The sequence below is a fragment of the Sardina pilchardus genome, chromosome 8 (assembly GCF_963854185.1).
Source record: "Sardina pilchardus chromosome 8, fSarPil1.1, whole genome shotgun sequence".
NCBI lineage: Eukaryota > Metazoa > Chordata > Actinopteri > Clupeiformes > Clupeidae > Sardina > Sardina pilchardus.
The window spans coordinates 30698674-30721235 of record NC_085001.1 but is presented as its reverse complement, the minus strand read 5'-3'; the positions used below and the strand labels follow the sequence as shown (position 1 = coordinate 30721235).

Sequence of the window (22562 nt, the reverse complement as noted above, 5' to 3'; positions counted from 1 at the left end):
TGATTCTGATCCAGCTACTCCCACACCGTCTGTGCCAGGAGTGGAACTGGAGCAGCAAATCACAACTAGCTCTTCAGAAGGCCATTTCCTGCGTTCTTGGAAAGCCGTGACAATATGCAAGTGACCTATGGTCATCATTATTCCTTTACTCAACAATGAGGAAAGTCATTTTAGTATTTGAATGAAGTTGCTTAATTAGGGATTAATACAGGAGTGATGGAGAGTTAGTAAAAGGGTTCAGAGAAAATGTGGTGAGTTTCAGAGGTGTGTAACTTAAGGACCTGCTGTGTTTTTTCTACACTAGTCTACAAGGCAAGGTTGCACTTAAAGCTGTACCAGTGGACAGTGGAGTTCTACATAGATAGACATGCAATTCAGAATGCCTTTGAGAGCTGTTCCCATGTAAGGGTGTTCAGATCACTTAGTCTCACGACTAACTTTGCCACGTTAAGTCTGAGTAAGTGACTAAACCACATACTTGGGATATCCCCTTGAACTCTTTCGGTAGACCACACAGTGCATGCAGAAGTAATGTTAGTATATATGCAATACATGGTCTGTGTATGGTGATTTGCTTAGGTATAGAGGGGTTAGGTTAGGTCCAAAGACAGAGGTGCTTTCAATGGGCTTTGACATGTACTTTATATAACCAATAAACACTCCCATTTTATGCACAAATGCTAGTCTTCACTTGATTTTGATGGCAAAAATAGTATGCATGTGTATGTACTGTACGTAAAAATAAATGTGACAGACATTATCCATCATTTTGTTTTTTATTAAAAACGATCCGTTAAAATCACTCATTCAGCATTGCATTAAAACAGTAAAAGACTCAGTCCCCACAGGAGGCCAGTGTCTCAGTCTGGGAGTCGTACATGTCCTTGATCTTCAGGCCAGAGTGACATATGTCGCATCAGTCGCCACTCCGCAGTTGTTGTCTTTCATGGACATGAGGATGAAGCCACTGTTGCCCCAGTAGCTTGACCAGCTATTCTTCACCAGCCAGTAGGGCTCCTTATCCAGCACCCCATAACCCACCGCAAGCACTGCATGGTCCAAGTCATCGGGGCCATTTTCTGCAGAAGAAAACCAGAATCAGAAAGCATGCTAACAGAAGATGGACTACATGCCTAGTCATATTAGCAAGGCTTCATAACACACATAGCAGTGTGTGACAATCACTAGACCATAGCCCATGATTATAGTGTTATGCTGAGAATGTGTGTGTGTGTGTGTGTGTGTGTGTGTGTGTGTGTGTGTGTGTGTGTGTGTGTGTGTGTGTGTGTGTGTGTGTGTGTGTGTGTGTGTGTCACTCACTGCAAGCAGGTTCATAATAGACTCCATGGCTGTAGAAGGTGAAGGACTTGTGTGCAGCATCAATGCTGACTGCATTTGGTCCGTTTTTGAAGAGCGCCACCTTCAGGGCTTGTGCATCACCACTGGTAACATTGGTGTAGCTTTTCACACGGGCGGTCAACTTTGAGGTGTTATAATGGCAGAAACCGTTCTGTGAAAACACATACAGTACACCCGATGGTTAAAGACACAGACAAATAAACATTTCTGTTTCAATGTGATATGGTGCAACACCTTTACCAGCCATCTTACCAAACTAGTATCTTTGCAAAAGAAAGTCATACGAGCTCTGTCCAGGTCAGAGATAAATTCCCCCACCCATCCCCTATTTCATCGTTTTCAGTTATTAAGACTGGCTGAGCTAAATGTTTATCATAATGCCTGTCTTATGTTTCAAATTGTCAATAGGCTCAACCCTAGATTAAGTAGTCTTGTTCCAATCTCCAGTCCCCAGCACACATACCCAACTAGAACTAAATCACAAATCTCAGGAAAACTGCGCCGACATGTGCACACTAGTATGAGTGTTGTCTGTAGGGGGCCGCAGATTTGGAACAGGATTGATGAGGGCCTTAAGGTGTTGCCCTCTATCTCCAACTTCAAAAAACAACTAAAAAATAATCTTTTACTAACCTATATCTAATATAAATATTGTCACTTCATGGACCGCTGGGATGTATGTGTATGATTGTATATGTATGTAATGTAAGAATGTATGTTAAGTGTTTTGGTGTACTATGTATGCTCTTACTGTACCACTACCTTCCCTATGATCTTTAGGCCCCTGCCTATAAGCTTCCCTAGCTTCTTTGGGGGACCCATTCACTTTACCCATCTTAAGTTTAAAACCCTACTGTAATATTTGTTTGAAGTGGTATTGTGAATAAACTAAACTAAACCAAATGCCAATTCCACAAACCCATCTAGCATTTGAACCATTTAAAACTTGCATAAGGTCATAGAATTTCTTTTAAATACAACAGGATTGATTAGATTTCCCAAATTGTCAAAACTTCAAAAGTGTTCCGTAAAATGATCAAATGTCAGTGGAGCTGATGACTGGGTAATATGGGGTGAGACCTTTTCTGCTTGAAATAATGGGTCAATACTGGCAACTGATGCCAACAGCACTGAAGGGTAAAGATATATCAGAATATACCACAACAATCCATGTATCGTGCTAAATAACCATGTTGTTTTTAATCTTAATGTGCACTGTGGTCCATTTGTCACCTACCATGCCAGTGTAGGCTCCATAGTCATCAGTGGTGCTGATGCCGCCATGTTTCATGAGCCACTCGTATGCCCTCCACTCCTCTCCACCATCACAGCCGTTATTCCCGTAGCCCCAGGTGCAGTCCACCAGCATCTGCTCCGATAGCACCTGCTGCACCCCCGTCTGCACGAGGGCACGGAGAAGGAGAGAGAGAGGGAAAACATGGGAGGAAGTTGAACTGTGGTCAGTTAAGCACAGGTGCAACCAGTTTGATTTGATTGCCCTATGACTAGTTTCAAAGTCTCAAAGATTCCACAATACATTATTGATGGGACGTTTCCACCAATTGAATTCAATAATAAATGTGGTGCGTTTCCCCAGAACTTAGAAAAATGTATTCAAATACAACTGGGTATTGTGGTGGTCCAGGTGAGCATACTCTATATGGAGCATCCCAACTCCAATAGTTTCATATTGATATTCATGAAGTGCAATATGCCTTTGTTTTTGGTGTCTCAGTGCTGTTCCAAGCTATAGCAAAAATATAGTCCATGAACTCCATCTTTCCTCATGTTAGACATACCTTCGTTTAGCCATTTTACGTAAATAGTCTGACTATTGGGATATAAATAGTCTAGCTATTGGGAATGTCACTGGGCAGAAATGCATATGTGACAATTACTTACCTACAGTACGTACTGACAGCCTAAACAACTACACTATGAACTGCCACTTGTTAAATTGTACCTTGAGTGTGCACATGTAGCAAAAATGTTCATTGCAGCATTAAAGAAATGTGTAGACACACCTGGCTGCCTACTTGTACGTTTGAAGCAATGCGGTGTTACCTTGAGGAAGAGTGCGCCCTCTAGAGACCCTGCTGTTGCAAAACTCCAACATGATCCACAGATTGCTTGATCCTTGACTGGAGTTACAGCACCTGCACACAGATACAGACATATTGTCTTACAGCAGAGTAAGAATACTTTTGACTAAAATCACACACACACACACACACACACACACACACACACACACACACACACACAAAGTCAAAGTCAAAGTCAAAAAACAGTGACTGAAATATAGACATGACTGAAATAGGTACCATAGAGTCTCCAGTCCAGCGACTCTGGGGGGGTGACACTGTGCAGCTCTTGGGGGAAAGGCAGACCCCTGTTGGGTGTCCGGTGACGCCTGCCCCTGAGCACCGCCAGCTCGGCAGAGGAGCGATCAGCCAGGTGATTCACTGCTAGGGTGTATGTCAAGCCCTGCCTGTTCTTAGAGTGCACATATCTGAGGGCAATACAAAGACAAACATATTTGTACATTATTAGAACATGAAAGTAATGTATTGGACAAGACTGCCATCTAGAGGCCCAAAATACACACCCTCAACAGGTGACATTTAAATACACACACACGTTGAGTCACAGAAGTAGAGGGGGCATTCCGCGGCTACACGACGGCTGCCTCATTTACAGAGAGTGCCTGTTCCCAGAGAGTGAACAGGGAGACAGCACAAACAGGCACCGCTCCCCTGCCTCACTGGAAGAATTACTCTGGCACTGGAATGGAACCCAAACTTCAGACAGGGTGCTGAGGCAGGTTACGAACAGTGCAGCTGCTCCTGATTCATGCATCAATCTAGCCAATCATACTGTATATGCCTACATTGCTGCATGCAGCTAGTCGCAATGTACTTCCTACTGAATGTCCCCTTTAAGTATACTAACTGACCACATATTGCACTACCAGTTCCTACCAGAGAAGGGTGTCCATCTATCTTCAAAAAACTCCTGAAGACCCAGCTCTTCAGCGAGTACCTCCTCTCCTAACTCCATGCTTAAAGGTGCACTATGAGATCCTGAATGATGTTACTTCTGTTGACGTTCCACGTAAACAAACAAAACACTACTTTCCAACGCATGCTACTAAATCAAGTTCTCACTCCCCCCAACACATATGTGCATGCTCACTAACACCCAACCCATCTTGTTGCATAAACATATTTTGGCTGAAATATGGCTTGTTACAGTATGTTTTGGTACACAGCCTGTGCCCTAGTGTTTGTTTGACGTTTTACAGCCCCTGTGTTGTCTCCAGAGACCAGATTTTTTCACAATGTATTCAAGGAGCAGGCAGCAAGCTGATCAAAGGGAGATGGCTATAATGAGACAAAAATGAAATTGCTCTAAAAACCATGCAAGATCTCATAGTGCACTGCACTTAGCACTTGGCTACCACTCTTCTAGAACGGTCACTTGATTCTGTGCAAATGGTACGGCTGTGCATCAATATCGAAATACCAATATCGCTAAATATCGATATTTTCTATTAAAGCATTAGGCTGTGCAAAAATGTCTATTGCAATATGTTTTAATTATTTGCCTGCTGAATCATTATAATGTGATCTACATATTGTACTGCCCAGGTGATGCACAGCAAGTTGTGTTTCCAGCTCCATTTTTAAATGTTGGGTAAAAAGTATTGCAATATGTTGTGATGTATTGCATCATGACCCATGCATCATGAAACCTATGGTGAGGTCCTTACATACACAGCCCTGGTGAGTAGCACGCATCATGAAACCTATGGTGAGGTCCTTACATACACAGCCCTGGTGAGTAGCATGCATCATGAAACCTATGGTGAGGTCCTTACATACACAGCCCTGGTGAGTAGCACGCATCGTGAAATAAAAAAAAATAGAACATAAAAAGCAATAAAGCAACAGGAGTAAGAGAGGAAAGCTATGTGATAAAGGGCAAGGCATCACAGAAGAGGCTTGCTTGTGAGGAGCATTAATGGGATCAAATCATGCTTCTACAACTCACCGCACATTGTGGACAAACGTGTGCTCTCGTTCCTCGTGCTCCTTGTCATCCTTGTACTGGCGTGCAAACTTGTCCTTAAAATGGCCGAAGAGGTGGTGGGCATGGCCCACCGGGGACGTGTGCAGCAGGTCTCGAATAGGATTGACCAGCAAGCGGTGCTCCACTCCAGGGCCAGGGAAGGGGCCACAGGTCATTCCTACAGAGATAACAAATAACAGAAAGCAGGAGAAATGTTTTCCTGGACAAACACCCAAGCAACCAAAATGTGCAACCAAAATAATGGATTCATTTTCAAATGTGTTCTGGGCATTAAGTCTCTGTACTCTGTATGTGCGTGTGTGTGTTTTGCTCTAGTGTGCTCGTGTGTATGCGTCTACCTTCAGGTAAAGAGAAATCTTTATCCTGAGTGTTTGTGCTGAACTCTGTGTAGTCCAAAAGGTACTTGTCATAATGGGATCCCAGCAGGGTGTTGTAGCCAATCATCTCATAGTGAACAGGTGTTGGTGTTGAGGGTCCTCCCTCTGGGCGGGTCACCCACAGGCTGTAGGTGTTTTGTTTAGGGCCCATTTGAGTGACATTCTGCCACACCTCACATAGGACCCCAGCAAAATAGTCCATCCGCACAAACTACACAGAAACGCACATATTAAACATAATCAAAACACATCATCAAAATTCAAGGGGTTCAAAACTCTCCTAAATAGTCAAAACTCTCTCACATGTGCGCGCGCGCACACACACACACACACACACACACCTGGAAGCTTCTTGTGTCTGGCAGTGCCCCTTGGGGCAGGACTGGGTCTTCCTTAGTTCCATTGACCTGGAAACACTTCATGACGTTCATTTCCGTTTCTGTGGTAACAGGGGTTACCTTGTAAGAAACTCCAGCAGGCTTCTGGCCGCTGAGCTGGTAGGTAGAGACTTGACCTAGTGAGAAACAGACAGGGTGAGAGTTGGCGTGTGAAAGTCAACATGTGTTTGGTTTTCTAGAAATAAATAGATAAAAACAGACTTGTGCAAGTCCCTAGTTTGGCAGCAGGAATGGCTGAGTGCACTCAAGTAGATTGTTATCAATTCTTTCATTTAACTCTCTTGAACTTTGTAGAACTCACATGTTGGTTAATAATAACTCAGGCGTGAACAGAAACACAATTCAGGATTTGGGGCTTAATGAAGTCAACACTCATGCCCTACAGTCAAATTGTGGGATTGACGAGCTGTCCCTCAAATACACAGTGGTTATCAACCTGTGTGCCGTGAGGCAGAGGGAGGGGTCATGGACTATTGAGGAACCCAATGTGAACCCCAGGCTCATGAAACAGGGTATTCTTAAATGCATCAATGACATATTCTAATTAAAAAAGCTCAGTCAACATCATGTGAACATACAGTATGCCGATCACTGTGGTCATAAAAAAGGAAAGACAAAGCCCATGTTTGACATGTGACGTGTGACGTGTGTGTGTGACCGCCTATAATCAGCAGCCATAAGTCTGTGTGCCTTGGTGTGTTTCGGTTTGACTTTTGGTGTGCCTTAGCCCCCAAAAGGTTGAGAGCCTCACTGACAGATGGTAAACTGAGAGAAAATCTTGTTCCTCAATATCACAGGTTTACCCACTAGCACAGTCTTCCCTTCTCTGGGGTCTTCCTAGTCCAGCGAGTGCAGCACTGGGCTTCTCACAACTCAGGTTACACAAGGGTGCCACAGAGTGCTTCCCCATTTTGGAGATGGAATTCAGATAGAGCATGTCTGCTTACCATGGTAATAGTCGACCCGGCTTCTACCTCCCTTCAAATCAAACCAAGCTTCAAAGGGCTCCTTGATCTCCGCATAAGGAAGAGAGATGACTCCTGCACACATGCATACAAACACAGTTATGAGTCAGATAGACACATCAATCCCAACACAGCTTTAAGTGGGCTGCTTTAAAGGGCAAATGAGCAATAAAGGATCCAAAACTGAACACAGCAATACACTGAAATAAGTGAATGAGTATTACAGGTTATAAAATGACCGTAAAGGTTTTAGAAACAGAGCTGGCTGTTTTTTTTTAATTCAGGGGTAGGACAGTTGTGTCTATATTTAAGCTACCACAGACAAACAGATTGCAGGGAGACCTTTCACGTGATATGCCTGTCCAAAGTCTGGCACAGCACGAAGGGGTGTGGCTTGGATATCTGCGGAAACAAGAACACGAGCTTTTCATCAGTAAGGTTAAAGTGAAGCACCAAACTTAGTCAGTACAAATACAAATGGAATCTCGTGTTAATAGTGAGCCAATACGTTTGCAGAGCCCAAAGAGAGATGAAGCTGAACCATGGTAGGCCTACGTTGTCCTGATTATGACAATTGACAGCAAATTGCGAAGGAATCATCATGAACAGTTCCTCAAAATGTGTGACAAACCATAACACACAGTTCATCACACTTTCGATTCAGATTAAACACAGAGCCTCAATGAATGTAGCCTACGGAATATAAGGTTCGCCAGAACAGCAGCAAAATCTTAATAAACCATATTGCCTACTGATATTAACCGTCAATCAACCTACCTTCCACGGCAAACAGAAGAAATGCGAACAAGAGCATGGTCTGCATTGTTAGCATTCGATTACATTAACCCTGCTAAGCCGAAGACAGACTGGTCACAAAAAGTAGGCTATGCTAGACTTTAACAATGTTGCTACCCAACAGATAACAGAGCTTCAGTGTTGACCGCTTCTCGTAATGCAATGTTGCTTCATTGCAATGTCGCTCCAACATCAACAACACGGACACAGACTGAGCAGACGCGCGGTTAAGGAGTAGGTCATATGACAAGGAGGTTGAAAGTCATCTGATAGATCAGCTGACCTACAGCTGAGACAGCGAACATCTTTAGAAGTGAGTTTTATCTGAAGCTGCAAGACTTTTGATACTCGTTAAAACAGCTAGAGAATGTCTGATTTTGCGCAGCTCTAGGCCTATATAATGAACTTTGGAAAGTTATAGACTCTAAACCTAAACCCCTCCATTGATCCAACCACCCCCTCTCCTGGACAGTGGGAAGACTGTCCGTTTGGGTTTTAAGTTTTGCTCAGTAGCCTAATAAGCCTGCATTTAAGTCGTCAAAAATACCAAAGATTAAACTCGTAACAAAAATACACATCGTTCACCTTCAAGAGAAGGTGTTTGAAAGAAAAAATAACATGCCAGGTCTAGGTCTATTTGTATTCTCTTGCTTACAGCAAGGTCAAAGTCAAGTTTCTCATGGATCCACATTCGCTGTAGTAGCCTAGGCCTATATTAAACAGTGTAATCATTGGCCACCATTCATCAACAGTACAGGCTATCTGACATCACATAACATTGACTTGGGTTTGACTCTCATAGAGGCCTGGCATTGATGCAGTCAGTGATCGTACCTTAATTTTAACGAATCCTTTGTTATAGTCTTCATGTAGGCTAAATGTGCCAACTGAATGACTGTAGGCCTAAATGACTGAGATTGTTCTGAGAGGTGCCAGATATGTAGGTTGTAGCTACACATGATGAATCTTGTCTGTTTTTTCTGGCATCTGTCTACACCAATTTCTATCAATATGTAAAATGTGAGGATTGGATCAATACAGTATGTGGTAGCCTACTGCTAGAATATTCTGTCGGAAACCTTTCAGCTTTCTCACTAGAAACATGCAAACAATTGGGCTTTTTATATAAACCCCATCAGCATGAACGACAGGTGGTTGATCTCTGTGCCCAGGTATTTAAAGAGCTCCACCTGTGCCACTTCCTGCCCCTCTTGCCCGAGTTGTCTGGGAGAGGGTGTGGTAGGTCTGTCACTATCAGGTACCCAGCTACCCTCACAACAAAGCTCTATGGACTTACTGATGTTAAATTCCAGAGTTCTCATCAAACCAAAAGGCAATGTTGTTTAGGCGGCTTGTCTGAGGATAGGGAAAGCTCAGCTGTTAGGTCGGCCACCAAGGCCATGCCATCAGCAATAAAAATCCCTCGCAATAGTTTTAAATTCCCTCAGAATAGTTTAGACTTGCAATGCAGAATGCAAAACTATTATGAGTGAACGCAACATGTGAAGGAATGCAAAGTTTATTGTGAAGGAACGCAATAGAAGATTAAAGCAACACTAAAGAGTTTTTCGTACTTTAAAATAATGTTTCCAAAATCATTTCAGCGGTTCATCAACTTGTAACAGGGTGAATGGCACTTCTGCTTTCACTTCGCGGCCCTCTATCGGCTATAACCGTACTATGTAACTTTACGAGGTGGGGTAGTGTATCTGTAGTTTGATAAAATGAGACATCAGAATCTACAAATTTGACTTGCTTCGATGTCGCAATACATCATACTTTCATAAAATCATGCAACATATTCTACCTTGTCTGTTATTTGCTGGATAAACAAATAGCGTGTGTGCGACAGAAGAAAAGTGCTTTAGTGTTGCTTTAAAAAAAAGAATTCTCATCTTCATATCAAGTCCCTTTGTGGGCCTCGTACTTATTGTTGTTCAAGTACATGGTGACTCTTAGTTTCATATTAGTCATGTGAACAATGACTCTGGGTTGTTTTCCTTCCCTAAATTCCACCAAATAGCTGAAATGGCAAAGTACCTTTTTGTCTGCTAATCTTTGCCAAACTTTCGGACGACATTCTGTTGCTCTCAACAAAGTGTGCAGTAATAGAAAGGTTGCTGATTCAATGTGTCAGTGTCCTTAGCAAAACACTGAACCCCAACTGATCAGTTGTGCTGGTTAGCACCTTAATATGGCAACCTCCGTCAACGGTATGCATGTGAGTCTGTGTATGAAGGGGTAAGAGTGTGAGACAGTAAGTAAAGCTCAGATGCATCAGATGACAGTAGCCTAATCTGAGTCCTCAGATGTAAATGCAGTTCACTGGAACTGACCATGAAAAAAATAAATAAATGAGATAATAAACAGGGTTGACATCAAGTTAAAACAATCAACATTTAAATTAAAAGTCATAGTAAATGTACTGTAACAGTGATCACTATGTTGCCCCTGTCAGTGCAGGACCCTTGCAATTGGCCAATTCATCCTATAGGTTTCCTACTGTAGATATCATAACACCAAAAACTGTTGTTGTGTGACAGAGGTGGTACACATCACATACTGTGCTTTGGGAACCAATAACAGTAGTTTTGCTCATTTGAATAACTGTTTACTCAATCAAACAGTAGACAGAGTATATTTTCCTACATTAACAAAAAAGAAATTGTGGTGCCCCCCTCTAACATCTCCCTGCTCTGTGTTGATTGCGCCTGACAAGCTTCATTAGCTGACTGTAACACTGAACCAACTACTAGCTAAAACAGAAATTACCTCAAAATGGCGCAAGAGCTGAGAGGATTAAAAAATAAAATCTGTGGAACGGCACATGAGCATGTTTTGAAGGTATGCTTGAAAATGTTAATTCTTATCATTGAAAATGAGCATTAGCAAGCTTGTACTTGTCCACCTTTATTCTAAACTGCCGGGCAAATAGCTAAGCCATAGCAAGAATTTGAGTCAGTGAGTCCGATTCAGGAGGTACGGTTGGTAGTTGAGTCACAATACATGAGTGCACATGTGTGTGTGTGTGTGTGTGTGTGTGTGTGTGTGTGTGTGTCAAAAATCAAGTGAAGACAATGAGCTTCAAATTTCTTGTGCAGTATAGTTCTATAGCAGCAATCACACATCACTCGGAGATTAATTCTACAAAGCACTAAGAGCAAGTCATACATTACATATCTGCACATGATTCTTTATGACCGTGCCTTACTGTATCTTCATCCTTGTGAAATGTCAGTGTTACAGAAGAGAGGTTAAAGAGACGCCTCACTCTATTCACCTACCAAAATTCTTCAACTTCACATGCCTGCTCTTTCCCCCCTTATACATCACACGAGTGGCACGAATAACACTGGCATTCAAAGTTCTAAGTGCAAGTAAGCAAATGTAAGCCTAAGAATTAGATTCAGGTGTAGGGCTGTAGGTCAGTTCTTAGTGGGAGAGCAGTCTCTACCCAGCGGTTGTGATTGTTCATGACTGCCATCCACACTTTCTGCTCCTCCTCCGATGAGTCCATCCAGAGCACTGTCTGCTCATAGCTGACACCTACACACAGAAAAGCCAAATAGGTGAGGTGGGACTACTGGAAGCAGAACTCATTGTGCACCTCTTGCAAATGTTCATATGGAGTGCAATAAACACCCTAGCACAAGTATATACAGTAAAAGACAGCACAAAGGTTGCATACCACACCACAAATCTCTGTACATACACTATACAGTATGTACTAGTCTAGAACACAAACAAGACATTGCACTTAACTTAAGCTACCGTATATACCCGAATATAAGACGACCCTGTATATAAGACGACCCCCCATTTTCCAAACTTATTATTTTATTTGATTCTAGTGATAATTGATTGGAAGAAAACATTTGAACACCATTCATTAAATGTTTAGATTAATTTATCCATGAGTGGGCATTTTTTAGTCATCATTTTGGTGCTCGCCACCTCCGAACGTTGTATTCCGTGACTCCAATTTCTTTGGCAGCTTTCAGCGCCATCAAGTTAATTCATAACACTGTCACTAATAATAAGCCTATTGTATTAGCACCCTCTACTGTTTCCCCCGCTTTCTCCCTTTCTCCTGTGATTTTGTCTAGATTATATGGCGAATATAAGACGACCCCCCCGTTTTTCAACCTATTTTTAGGACAAAAACCTAGTCTTATATTCAGGTATATATGGTAATACAGACATACAACTTAAAAGATGTATGCGTCGTTTATGATGTGTGCGACTGACCGGCGCCTGTGCTGAACCTCACTCCTCCCAAACAGTGTGCGGCGAGAGCGTGCTTGTCCCACACGGTCATCTCCACACAGATGTGTGTGAGGTCAGACGCGTGGATGCCATCGTACACCATGGTGTGGTTGAACACCGGAGACGCTGAGCGTCTGATCACGCGAGTCCTCTGGCCACTAGACTGGTTCTCATCTGGTAACACACAGCTGAGCACACAGAAACAATGACAAGGTTGGGATGCTTATTAGCAAGTGTGTCTGTGTGTGTATGTGTGTGTGTGTGTGTGTGTGTGAGTGGGTATGTGAATTTGTGTGTTTGTGTGTGCAACAGTGTACCTTTTGACGAATGTGCTGGGAACTCTGTGTTTTGAAGAGATGACCGCAGCTTCCCTAAGCCAGATGTGCAACTCTCCTGTAGGGGGCAGGCCAGAGCCTAGTAGGTGAGGAAGAGAGGTAAAGGGGGAGGAACAAATCAAGAGTCAGACACAGTGTTGCCAGAGTCCGCTTATTATAAGCGGCTTGGGCTTGTTGTTCGGTGAAGTTGCGGGTTGCGGTTTTGGGGGCATGTATTTTATGTGTTCGCTTCTTTTGGGCTTGCTTCGTATTTGTTGTTTCTGCGTAGAATCCACACGAAGTCTACACGTACACAAAGGCCATTTTAAACGTATGCCTCTGCATCGACTCTACACGGTAACTATATAGGCTCCTCTAACATGACCGCCCTAAAAATGTGACGTCAGGTGTTCGGGGAGGGGATGCTACTTGGGTCGCTTCTTTAGGGCTTATTTCAGGGACCTGCTGCTAGTTTTTGCTCACGTGACCTGGCAACACTGGTCAGAAACACAGACCCAATTCTCTCACACTTGTTCTTAGTATGTTGTGTGTGTACCTTCGGCGCCAGATGGCACGAACTTCATGGAGAGCAGTATGGTTCCTGTGGTAGTTCCCATGGCAGGATCCATGAGGAACTGGGTGGCAGGAGCACAAAGAAGATGGTTTAGAGTGATAAAGAAGGAGACTGAGGGAGATGGAGGTGACAGTATGGAATAGGGGCAAGTAGTTAGAGAATGAATGTTAATCATTGTTCACAAGACAGAAGTCAAAGTAAAATAAAATAATGAAAAACGTTATGACTAGATATGATATAAGAGATTGGCATGCTTTTATGTCAGTTATTAGATGCTCTCATTGAGCTCAATGCAATTCAACCCAGCTAATTTATTAACAGCTAATAACTGACATAAAAGCATGCCAATCTCTTAGTATGGTGAAGGGTATAGTGTTGATGTGGGGTTATTTTAATTCCAAAGGCCAAGGGGACTTTATCAGGGTGCATAGTGTCCTGGATCCATGAACTAACTGGTCTTTAAAAATAAAAATCCTCTATGGGAATTTAACATGGGCGTTCCAATACTTATGACCCCTGTATTTTAAGGAAAACATTTATTTATTTACAATACATTATTCATTCACAAAGAAAATTGATGTCCTTAAAGGTTGAATATTTCCTATTTTTTTCATTAAAGGCATTAAGATCAATTTCCAAAATATGATTTTATAATTAACTTTAAGCATGCGTTCCAATACTTTTGGAAGGCACTGTATTTTCACATCTCACTGCACTCATGGACACACTCAGAGGTCTAGTAAGGAGTCACATTGACATGGTTCCTAGATGGGTGGGAGGAGGCTGGACTCACTCTGGGCTGTAGGGAGTGCCAGCCGGGTTGGCTCTTCTCCCAGTCCCAGTGGTTCAGTTGGGCCTCCACTGCCCCCAGGAACACATTGGCCCTCAGGGCCTCGGTATGCCACACGGACAGCGACAAAACGCGACCCCTAATGTCAGCTACCTTATACTGGGAGAGAAAAAACAAAGAGTATAACCACACAGACCACCTCATGCTGAGGGAATGGAGTTGCAGATGCAGATGGAGTTAAAAGAGGATGTGTTAGGTCTGTACATGTTCTGTAGGTCTATACATATTCTGTACATGTAAAGGAAATAAGAACAGAGGGATAGGCATGAGGAACAGTGGTTTATCTCTAATGTGAGGACTGGAGGGGACTTACTGTGAAGATCTCGTTGTAGATTGGGTTAACTGTTTTCTTCTTCACAGTTGTCTTCCTTTTACTCTGACTGGACATATCCGGCAGCAAATAGACCTTTACATACCTACAATAGATATGATCTATTGGCACACACTGTACATACAGTAGATACAAAGTACACAACAATAAAACATTTCAGAAATACATTACAAGAAGCTTGTGCTTTCAAAGACTTAGACAGCGAGAGAGAGTGATAGACATGTGACTCTCTCTCTCTCTCTATCTCTCTCTCTTACACACACACACTCTCTCTCTCTCGAAATGTACTCACGGGTTTGTGCGGTTTCTGCGGGCTTGCGCAAGATCCTGACAGCGATACACATACACTACAAGCTCCTCCTTGTGGTGGTGGTACTGCAGGGAGAACTGGATTCGTCCACTCACAACCGCATCCCCGATTTCCCCAACACTCATCAAACTTGTCACACTGCCATTCCACTGAAACACATGCAGACATCAGATATTCATTTTATGTTATGAGTGGAGAGAGACAGACAGACAGAGTGACAGTTGCGGTGGTGTTTACCGTAGTATTGTACTGCAAACTGTTGGTTGAGCCAATTCTGATTGGATCAAGCTCCAAAATGCTGATGGAGTCAGTGTCCTGCACAAACAAATACAAACATTGTCATTCACAATGTCACAGTCACAGATTAAAACGTGTGACTATTTCTAAAATTGTACTTTTTTACAAATGATCTGTTTAACATCAGATAACATCAAGGTCTTACACTGTATCAGTTATTTCAGTAATCATTAATCGGACTGTGTGGTGTTGTTGTTCAGGAGAGAGACTGTCTGAACGTCTGCTATCAGGTGGTATCTGGTGTAGAGGCTCTGGGTGTGTGTGTACCTGCAGTGAGGAGGGCGGCGGCTCAGAGATGCTCTCCTCAGCGTCTTCTTCCTCACCTCTTCCTACTAGAGACACATCACCATGTGTGGAGACTAGATAGAACATTCATAAGTGTTATCTCATCTAAGTCTTTATTGCAGCTGTTCTTCATTTCATTTCTACCTTTTATTTTAGTCTCCCATCATTCTGCATACTACAACATCTAAAACATTAAACATATGCATAATTCTAGCAGTGCATCATCTAATTGAATGATATAATATCAATTTCATGAAGTCATCAAACATAGTGGCGTAGTGGCAAATTGGAACAAATAGTCTTGTCAGCTAGGATAAAAGCATAGTCAAACACAATGTAGTAGAGCAAATGATAGATACGGTACCTTTGCTTTCTGAATTCTTATCATTTTCATCTTCACACTGTAAAAAGCAAAACAAATGTTCAACATCAGTCATAGAGATATCAAAATTGAAGAGTTAACATAACAGATTGAATAATTAATCATACATGGCTGTGTTTGTTGTGATTTAGAAAGAAGACTGAACTGAGGTGTACTAATGTTTTGGTCAAAACGATAGAGCGTGCATGGCACACGTTTTATGGTGAAGTATTTATGATCAGAATTGACTGAATGGATGATATTAATGCCCTTGTCCTCTTGTTTTACAAACAAACAAAAAGTTTTGTCAAAGGAAGAAAAGTCAGTGCTTATGAAGTGTTCAGAGCATGAAAGTACAGTATGGTTTGAGCCCACACATTGACACAGACTTGCAGAGGTGTTTTGACTCTTGGCCGAGGTATGGGAGGCACCCTGGTCTCGGAACTGCAATGGGAAAAGACACAAATGAAACAAAACATCAAATGAAGAGCACATTGAATTAGCACTATTCTAATGTACTATATCAAGAAATTTAAACAGGACCTTCCCTCAAATGCACAAGAAAGCATAAGCAACATATTCAAATGGTGACACATTTTAGCAAATGGTTTATTAAGAGTGAATAGGCTCTGATTGATTGCATACAATTGAACAGAAGCTGCATACTGTTTTTATATTCAAAACTTGAAAATATACACATATACAGTGCAGCAGAGGGAACTTGCATACAAGACCAATCTGTACAGCATTTACATTACTTTCCCTGAAGAATATAGATACATTCAAATAGTGCAGTACAGTGAAACAGTTTTATTTTAATCGATTTACTATTGTGCCAATTACATGCGTGAACTGAACTGCAAACTAACTCATTTGTAAGTCAACCAGCATTAAAATGAGGAAATGTAACCAACTTGATAAGAGTTATGACCTGAATTCATGATACATCCAAGACTTCTCACCCCCTTCTGTGCTCCTCTTCCTCTTCCTCATCTCGGTCACCATCATCATCCTCTTCAGCTGTCTGCTTACATTCAATGTCTGTCTGCTTCTCAAAAACAGTCGTCAGAGGAATGTCTGTTGGGTATTCCAAACAGACAGTTCAGTAAACCTGAAGGTTTATCCGAGTGTATAAAGAGTTGATCAATCCTGATGTGATGATCCTTATCGCACAATGATTATTGAATATGGCCTGTGATGGCCTTTCTAATTTTGGGAAACTCCAACTCATTCAGTAGGATCGCTAGCCCACTGCATTTTCACTCACTTAACATCTAACTACCAATCTACTTTGTGAGAAAGAAACAAAACGATAATGCCAGCCTGCCCCCAAACCTCACCAAAATGTAAAACGACCTCCTCGTTGGATTTAGGAATGTCGTGATGAGTGTTCTAAACACATGATTACTTAAAATCACCAAGCACTTTCTGCACTCCCCAGAACACTAAACATCCCAGCATTATTTACAAAGTGGCATAACATATTAGCCTGACTCTCGCCAGACCCTTGTAGTTCCGCCATGCTCCACCAGAGGCGTTTCGCTGAGCTCCACACAAGGGTCTGGACGCGAGGGCAATCCAAACCCCTGGGCCAGTGATCAAAAAATAAGCAACCAATCAGGAGCGCCGAAGCGAGTGTTTGATTCAAATAACAATGGCGGCACGCAGCGAGGAGTCTTGTGCTGACATTGATTCTGCTATTTCAACCGTTTTGTCGAATCTATCGAGTATTCATTCTTTAAAAGATTAACAGAGAATAGTTTTGAAGACATTTATTGGTGGCAAGGATGTTTTTACTCTTCTTCCGACCGGGTTTGGCAAGAGCTTGAAGAAGCCTAGCACGTCATTCAAGATAACAGGCAAGTGGTTTTATCGAATCACATGCGAGGATGTTTTACAAGGACCCGCCTTCAGAAATACATCTCCTATCGAGAAGTCCCAGATCCTTGTGTGAAGCAGACAGCGAACTACAGGATCTGGCGAAAGTCAGGTTAATAACATATAGCACTTTTTCAAATAGTCAAATAATCTGATAACGTCCAGAAATGTAGCTAAAATCAAAATAATAAAGGCTGTGTAACGAAATATTGATCAATAAATATGAGCGAATAAATATGATCAGGCTGTGTGGCTATTCTAATTGTAAGTTGTGGAGGCCTAAAAACATGTCAGACGTTAACATGACCATATTAACAGGCATTAACATACATCAGTTAACATTCTCATCAGTGAGGTCACACTTAGCGGTAGGAGGGTAGGAGAGCACATGACCTTTGACACGTCTCTTCTGGCGAATGGAGTCATGCACTATGTCCACTCCACCTCTCTGGTGTCGCCTGTCCCTCTCCTCAGTAAACCATGTGCCCGAGAGAAAGCGCAGGCGCAGAGGGTCACATTCTGTCTTCTCCAGTTGGCTGTCACAGGTAAACACACACACACGCACGCACGCACGCACACGCACACATTGTCAAATGTTCAGAGATTCAGCAACTGACCCTAGAACAATGTCTGATACACAGCAAAGGGTCTCATCACTTCATCCCACTTTCTAATCACAACCAAGCATAGGACTGCAGTTCATTGCAATCTAGAGGTCTTGTAAAAGAGGACAACTGTGATCTTTCATCTGAGGGACAGAGACATGTTGCACCTGACAATATCCCACCATCATTTTTAAGCAATCCAATATCAGAGGCGGACATCATCCCTGTTCCAGAAAGTAAAAGGCCAGCCATATATTCTTTTTACCTGTGCACCGAACATAGGTCATATGTATCACTAATTATCTGATCTACCTGGCTGCTAATTAGGAGGAGCTGGTTTGCTAAATGGTTGGATCAAATACTTGGCAGGACTTTTAGTGTCTGAACCCGGAATGTCCGCCTCTGCCCAATAGTGAGGGTGAGTGAGAGTGAGTAAAGCCAGTAAATTCCACAATTCCAGAATTATTCCAGAAATAGTGATTTAGCACGTCTAAAAAACTTTGAGTTGCGGCTTTCACATGAACAGTGGCGCATTACTATTGGAAGGTAGTCTGGAAGAGTACAAACAAAAGTATTCCCCTTATCATAACTAGTGTGGGATATTAGCTTGCGTGTCAGAGTGTGTGTTTGTATGCATGTATTGACTTGTGCATGTATGTGTACACATCCAATGCAAACACAAACCTTAGTCTCCTCTCCTCCCGCTTCTGCAACTGCTTGTCTCTTTCCAAAACATCCAAGATGACTGCTGCCTCCTCATCTGTCAACTCCCCCAATTCAACCTCCATCTGATAAATGCAATCAGAGAGAGAGAGAAAAATATATATAGAGAGAGATGTTGTAGTTATTTGAAGAAATAAATACAATCCCTTCATCCCCAATCACAACAACTTAGGGTGTAAAATTATCCTGTGCACAGAAAGTCGTGCAGACACTTGAGAATGTGCACACATGCAACTGAAACTTCAAACTTTTCCAACCAGAAGTCTGTACCCCTCTGCTGAGTGAACAAACAACGGACCAGAGACAAAAGTGTGGATTCCTCTCCCATACTGCCATTAACCACAAACACAATGAAGCACTTGTCAACACCCGGGAAAGGGGGGGCCATGGAGAGGGGGGGGGGGGGGGGGGGGTGGACAGAGAGAAAGAGAGAAGTGGGATGAAAGCTCTAGATTTACCTTGCATTCATCATCACCACCGACCAGAGAGTTGGCCACTTTGCTTCCCAGCTTGCTTTTCCAGTCTGTTGCTTCCGTGTCTTGCTGCCTGTCTCCCCAGAGTTAAAGTTTGGTTTCTGCCTGATTAGCCCATTCTCCTCATCCGCCCACCCGGAGGATTTGAAAACAAGAACTGGACCGCTGCATGGACATGGATAGGCATGTGCAACAGAGTGCTGTCAAGTTGAGCACATGTACAGGATTACTTCATATGCTAGCGTTTATAAATAAATAAACAAATATCAAAGCACCTTATACCTTTAAACCACACCCCACCAACACCACAGACGGATATTAAGGTCCGGCTTTAGAAATGGGTGTAACCAGGGACTGTCAACTGTTATCTGTCCTCACCCACTAAATACACTTACAAAGACACACAAATATGCACATTCAAGCACACACAGAAAGAATGTTTAATGACATGTGACACTGTAGTTTCATTTTTCAATATCAAACTAATCTATAGCTCTCCACATTTCACAATCAAGAATTGAGAAGAGAAAGCCTCATTTCCTTACAATTCTACAGATCTGACAAGCAAATCAGACTCAACCAATCTTAGGAGCAGAAAACCTACAGTACATATAGCCCTGGCAGAATTTTGAAATGAAGTCAATGAGAACTTCTGTGCATTTCATTGTATTTCGTGACGCAACACATTCTTTTCAGGCCAACAGTTCATGCTTTACATGGTATCCCCTTGCATGGTTTCTGTACTGCAAATATCAGTCAAAATAAAGCTGTATACATTTTCAGTGTTTTCTAAAACCTCAGAGTGAGTGTTCTTAGTGCCAAATGTAGAAGACTACTGCCTTTTGTGAAAATATGTGAGACACCGAACAGCTCCAATGCAACAGACTGCATGCTATATACACAAACTTTTCTAAACTGCCAACTGCAATATTTCCTAAACTTATATCTGGTGCAGGTTCACAAAAGGGAACAGAAAAACCTTCTACCCTCTAAAAATCTTCCTTTAATCTGTTTCCAAGTTGGTATAGTACCAGACCTGCCAACGTTGCAGACATTTTTGTGCAGCAACTTGTCTTTCTCAAATTCCTGAAAAATCCATGTTCAGCCAAAGCCGGAAGTAACCTGAATAATTAGTGATGATAAGTGACATATTACGGCCTGTATTAACAGTGCTTTTTACTGTTCACTCTGTAGATACAAGGATTCAATTGAACGTTGAGAATTATATTCATGGATTAAAAAAGGAAACAAAGACACTATCCTGCTGATTGCCATCTCCTAATGCAGCTAGGCAGCTACAGCGCTACACTCTGGGGGCATGCACATGGGGGTCACTGTGCTATTTTCACTCTGTTGCAGAAGGCAAAGCAAGTGTGCAGATTAGGCACGAGGGTGTGCCAGTCTTTACTGATGCTCTGCTGAACACTAGGAGATGCACGCATGCACTACTCTTAGACAATGTCATTATGTATGTGTAGTGGTGATGAATTAATAGTCAGTAATATTCTACCCCTCTACAGGTACTTGGTGTGGCTGGAGGTATTCCTGACAAATATTGATCATCTCATCCCGGTGCAAAGGAGCTGTTGCAGAAAGGTGGCATTGCAGTAGCACAGTCTCTGATCCCTGGCTCACTGTGCAGCTTGGACAAAACAATGGAGGAGACATTTATGAAATTCGCATAGTCAGATGGTAGGCTACTTGACTATTGAGCTGATGCTGATTAAAACAAAATGTTACTATTGTGGGAAAGGTATGTTCATTACTAAAAATCTAATTACAATATTATCTTTTCAGGTGGGTTCATTGGTTCATGGTGCCGACCAGCGATGGTGTCGTGCCACCTCAATTCTGGCTCAATACTTTAAGAAGATGCTGGAGATCTGTGACCTCATGGAGAACCCTGACAGCTTGAAGGCCGGAAAACATAGTGAACTGGAGAGAGCTGAAGTCAAGAAATCAGACGAGACAGTTCAGTGTACTATCTCTGCTTCTCTCCAACTACCAACAGCATGCTCCAGGCCATTCAAGAGGATGTTGATGAGCATCAACATTTTCTTTTAAGTTTTGCGCCAGCACTGAGGAGGCTTGAGCCTAGCAAACAAGCCATGGCGAGGATGAGGATGCAGACTTTGTTTTTTGACTTGGAATTTGGGGAATAGTTTTATTATTAGTTATTTTTAGTTTTAAAATATTTACAGTGGTAGGCTATTAATAATATATGAAATTACTATATATCTGCAGAGCTCCAGAGTGCGACCAATTTAGTCGCATATGCGCCCAAAAATTTTAAGAGTGCGCCTGAGAACAAAAAAATCTAGGTCGCACTGGTGCACCTGACGCTGCTCGGGTGAAAGCATACATTTCTTTCACACGTTTTCATTGTAGACTATGTGTGCGACATGGTGAGTGAGGATGAGGTCTCTGAAGATGACGAGGAGGACGAGATTTCTCCTCCATTAGATTTATCCACTGCTCTGTCTGACAGGGCTGTTGAGTATGGTGTATCATTGGTGGCATTGTCTGCTCTTCTGTGCATCCTTAGAGTGCATCATCCCTTTCTTCCAAAGGATGGGAGAACCCTTTTAAAAACGGCAACCAAGTACACTCTGGAAAGGTTGGCTGGTGGGGTGGTTTTTTATTTTGGTATTTTGAACATGTTTCGCAAAACCTTTGAGTATTTGTCGTCCAAATTTCCAGATAGAAATATGTTTATGTTGCAGCTTAATTTTGATGGATTGCCACTGTTCAAGAGCTCATCGACTCAGTTCTGGCCAGTGTTAGGCATGTTGCGTCACAAAGATTATGTTTCCAGCAGGCCACTGTTATTGCTTTGTTTTGTGGTGAGACTAAACCCACTTCATTGCAAGAGTATCTTAGTGCCCTTGTCCAAGAATTGACTATGCTGAGAGAGGGATTTGTCATAGGCTCAAAAAAACATGTTTCTGATAGAGAGTTCGGTCATTTGTGATGCCCCCGCTAGAGCCTTTATCAAACAGGTGAAAGGCCATTCAGGTTATGCAGGATGTGATAAGTGTGCACAGCCAGGTGTTTATGCCAGTCACCGCATGACATTCCCAGAGGTAAGTGCTGCTGATAGGACTGATGAGTCATTTGCAAAGGGCACAGATGAGGAACACCACATGAGAGTTTCCCCTCTACTTGAAACAGGTATCGGTATGGTCAGTCAGTTTCCCCACGATTATATGGATTTGGTTTGTTTGGGAGTAATGAGGAGGCTCTTAGATTTGTGGTTTGGCAGTTCTGGCCCTCTTCGGTGTCGTCGATCAGGTCGTGACATGCAGGAGA

General features: G+C 42.4%; 2 protein-coding genes and 1 non-coding gene across 5 annotated transcripts; all 3 read right to left on the bottom strand.

Moving 5' to 3' along the window:
• Window positions 1–757: 757 nt before the first annotated feature.
• On the bottom strand, window positions 758–8202 carry zgc:110239 (uncharacterized protein LOC550326 homolog). The gene is made up of 11 exons (XM_062543557.1): window positions 7969–8202; window positions 7534–7593; window positions 7174–7266; window positions 6170–6342; window positions 5790–6039; window positions 5413–5608; window positions 3684–3871; window positions 3424–3515; window positions 2597–2758; window positions 1321–1510; window positions 758–1079 (listed from the first exon to the last, which is right to left on the bottom strand). The coding sequence occupies exons 1-11, from the start codon at window positions 8021–8023 to the stop codon at window positions 892–894; spliced, it is 1647 nt and encodes a 548-aa protein (XP_062399541.1). The 5' UTR covers window positions 8024–8202; the 3' UTR covers window positions 758–891.
• On the bottom strand, window positions 4065–4199 carry LOC134089772 (small nucleolar RNA SNORA54). Its single transcript, XR_009940130.1, has one exon. It is a non-coding gene; the product is annotated as a small nucleolar RNA SNORA54 (small nucleolar RNA).
• Window positions 8203–9735: 1533 nt separating the features above from the next.
• Window positions 9736–19477, bottom strand: sytl1 (synaptotagmin-like 1). 3 transcript variants are annotated; one of them, XM_062543553.1, is made up of 15 exons: window positions 19239–19477; window positions 18742–18845; window positions 17846–17988; window positions 16537–16651; window positions 15952–16018; window positions 15578–15614; window positions 15196–15287; window positions 14869–14946; window positions 14614–14780; window positions 14304–14406; window positions 13934–14089; window positions 13123–13201; window positions 12570–12666; window positions 12235–12440; window positions 9736–11532 (listed from the first exon to the last, which is right to left on the bottom strand). In XM_062543553.1, exons 2-15 carry the CDS (start codon window positions 18843–18845, stop codon window positions 11393–11395), a joined length of 1584 nt encoding a protein of 527 aa, XP_062399537.1. In that variant the 5' UTR covers window positions 19239–19477; the 3' UTR covers window positions 9736–11392. The 3 variants fall into 3 exon arrangements, with proteins under 3 accessions (XP_062399537.1, XP_062399539.1, XP_062399540.1); XM_062543555.1 differs by having other exon boundaries at window positions 15964–16018; XM_062543556.1 differs by lacking the exons at window positions 17846–17988; window positions 18742–18845; window positions 19239–19477 and having other exon boundaries at window positions 16506–16618.
• Window positions 19478–22562: the final 3085 nt, after the last annotated feature.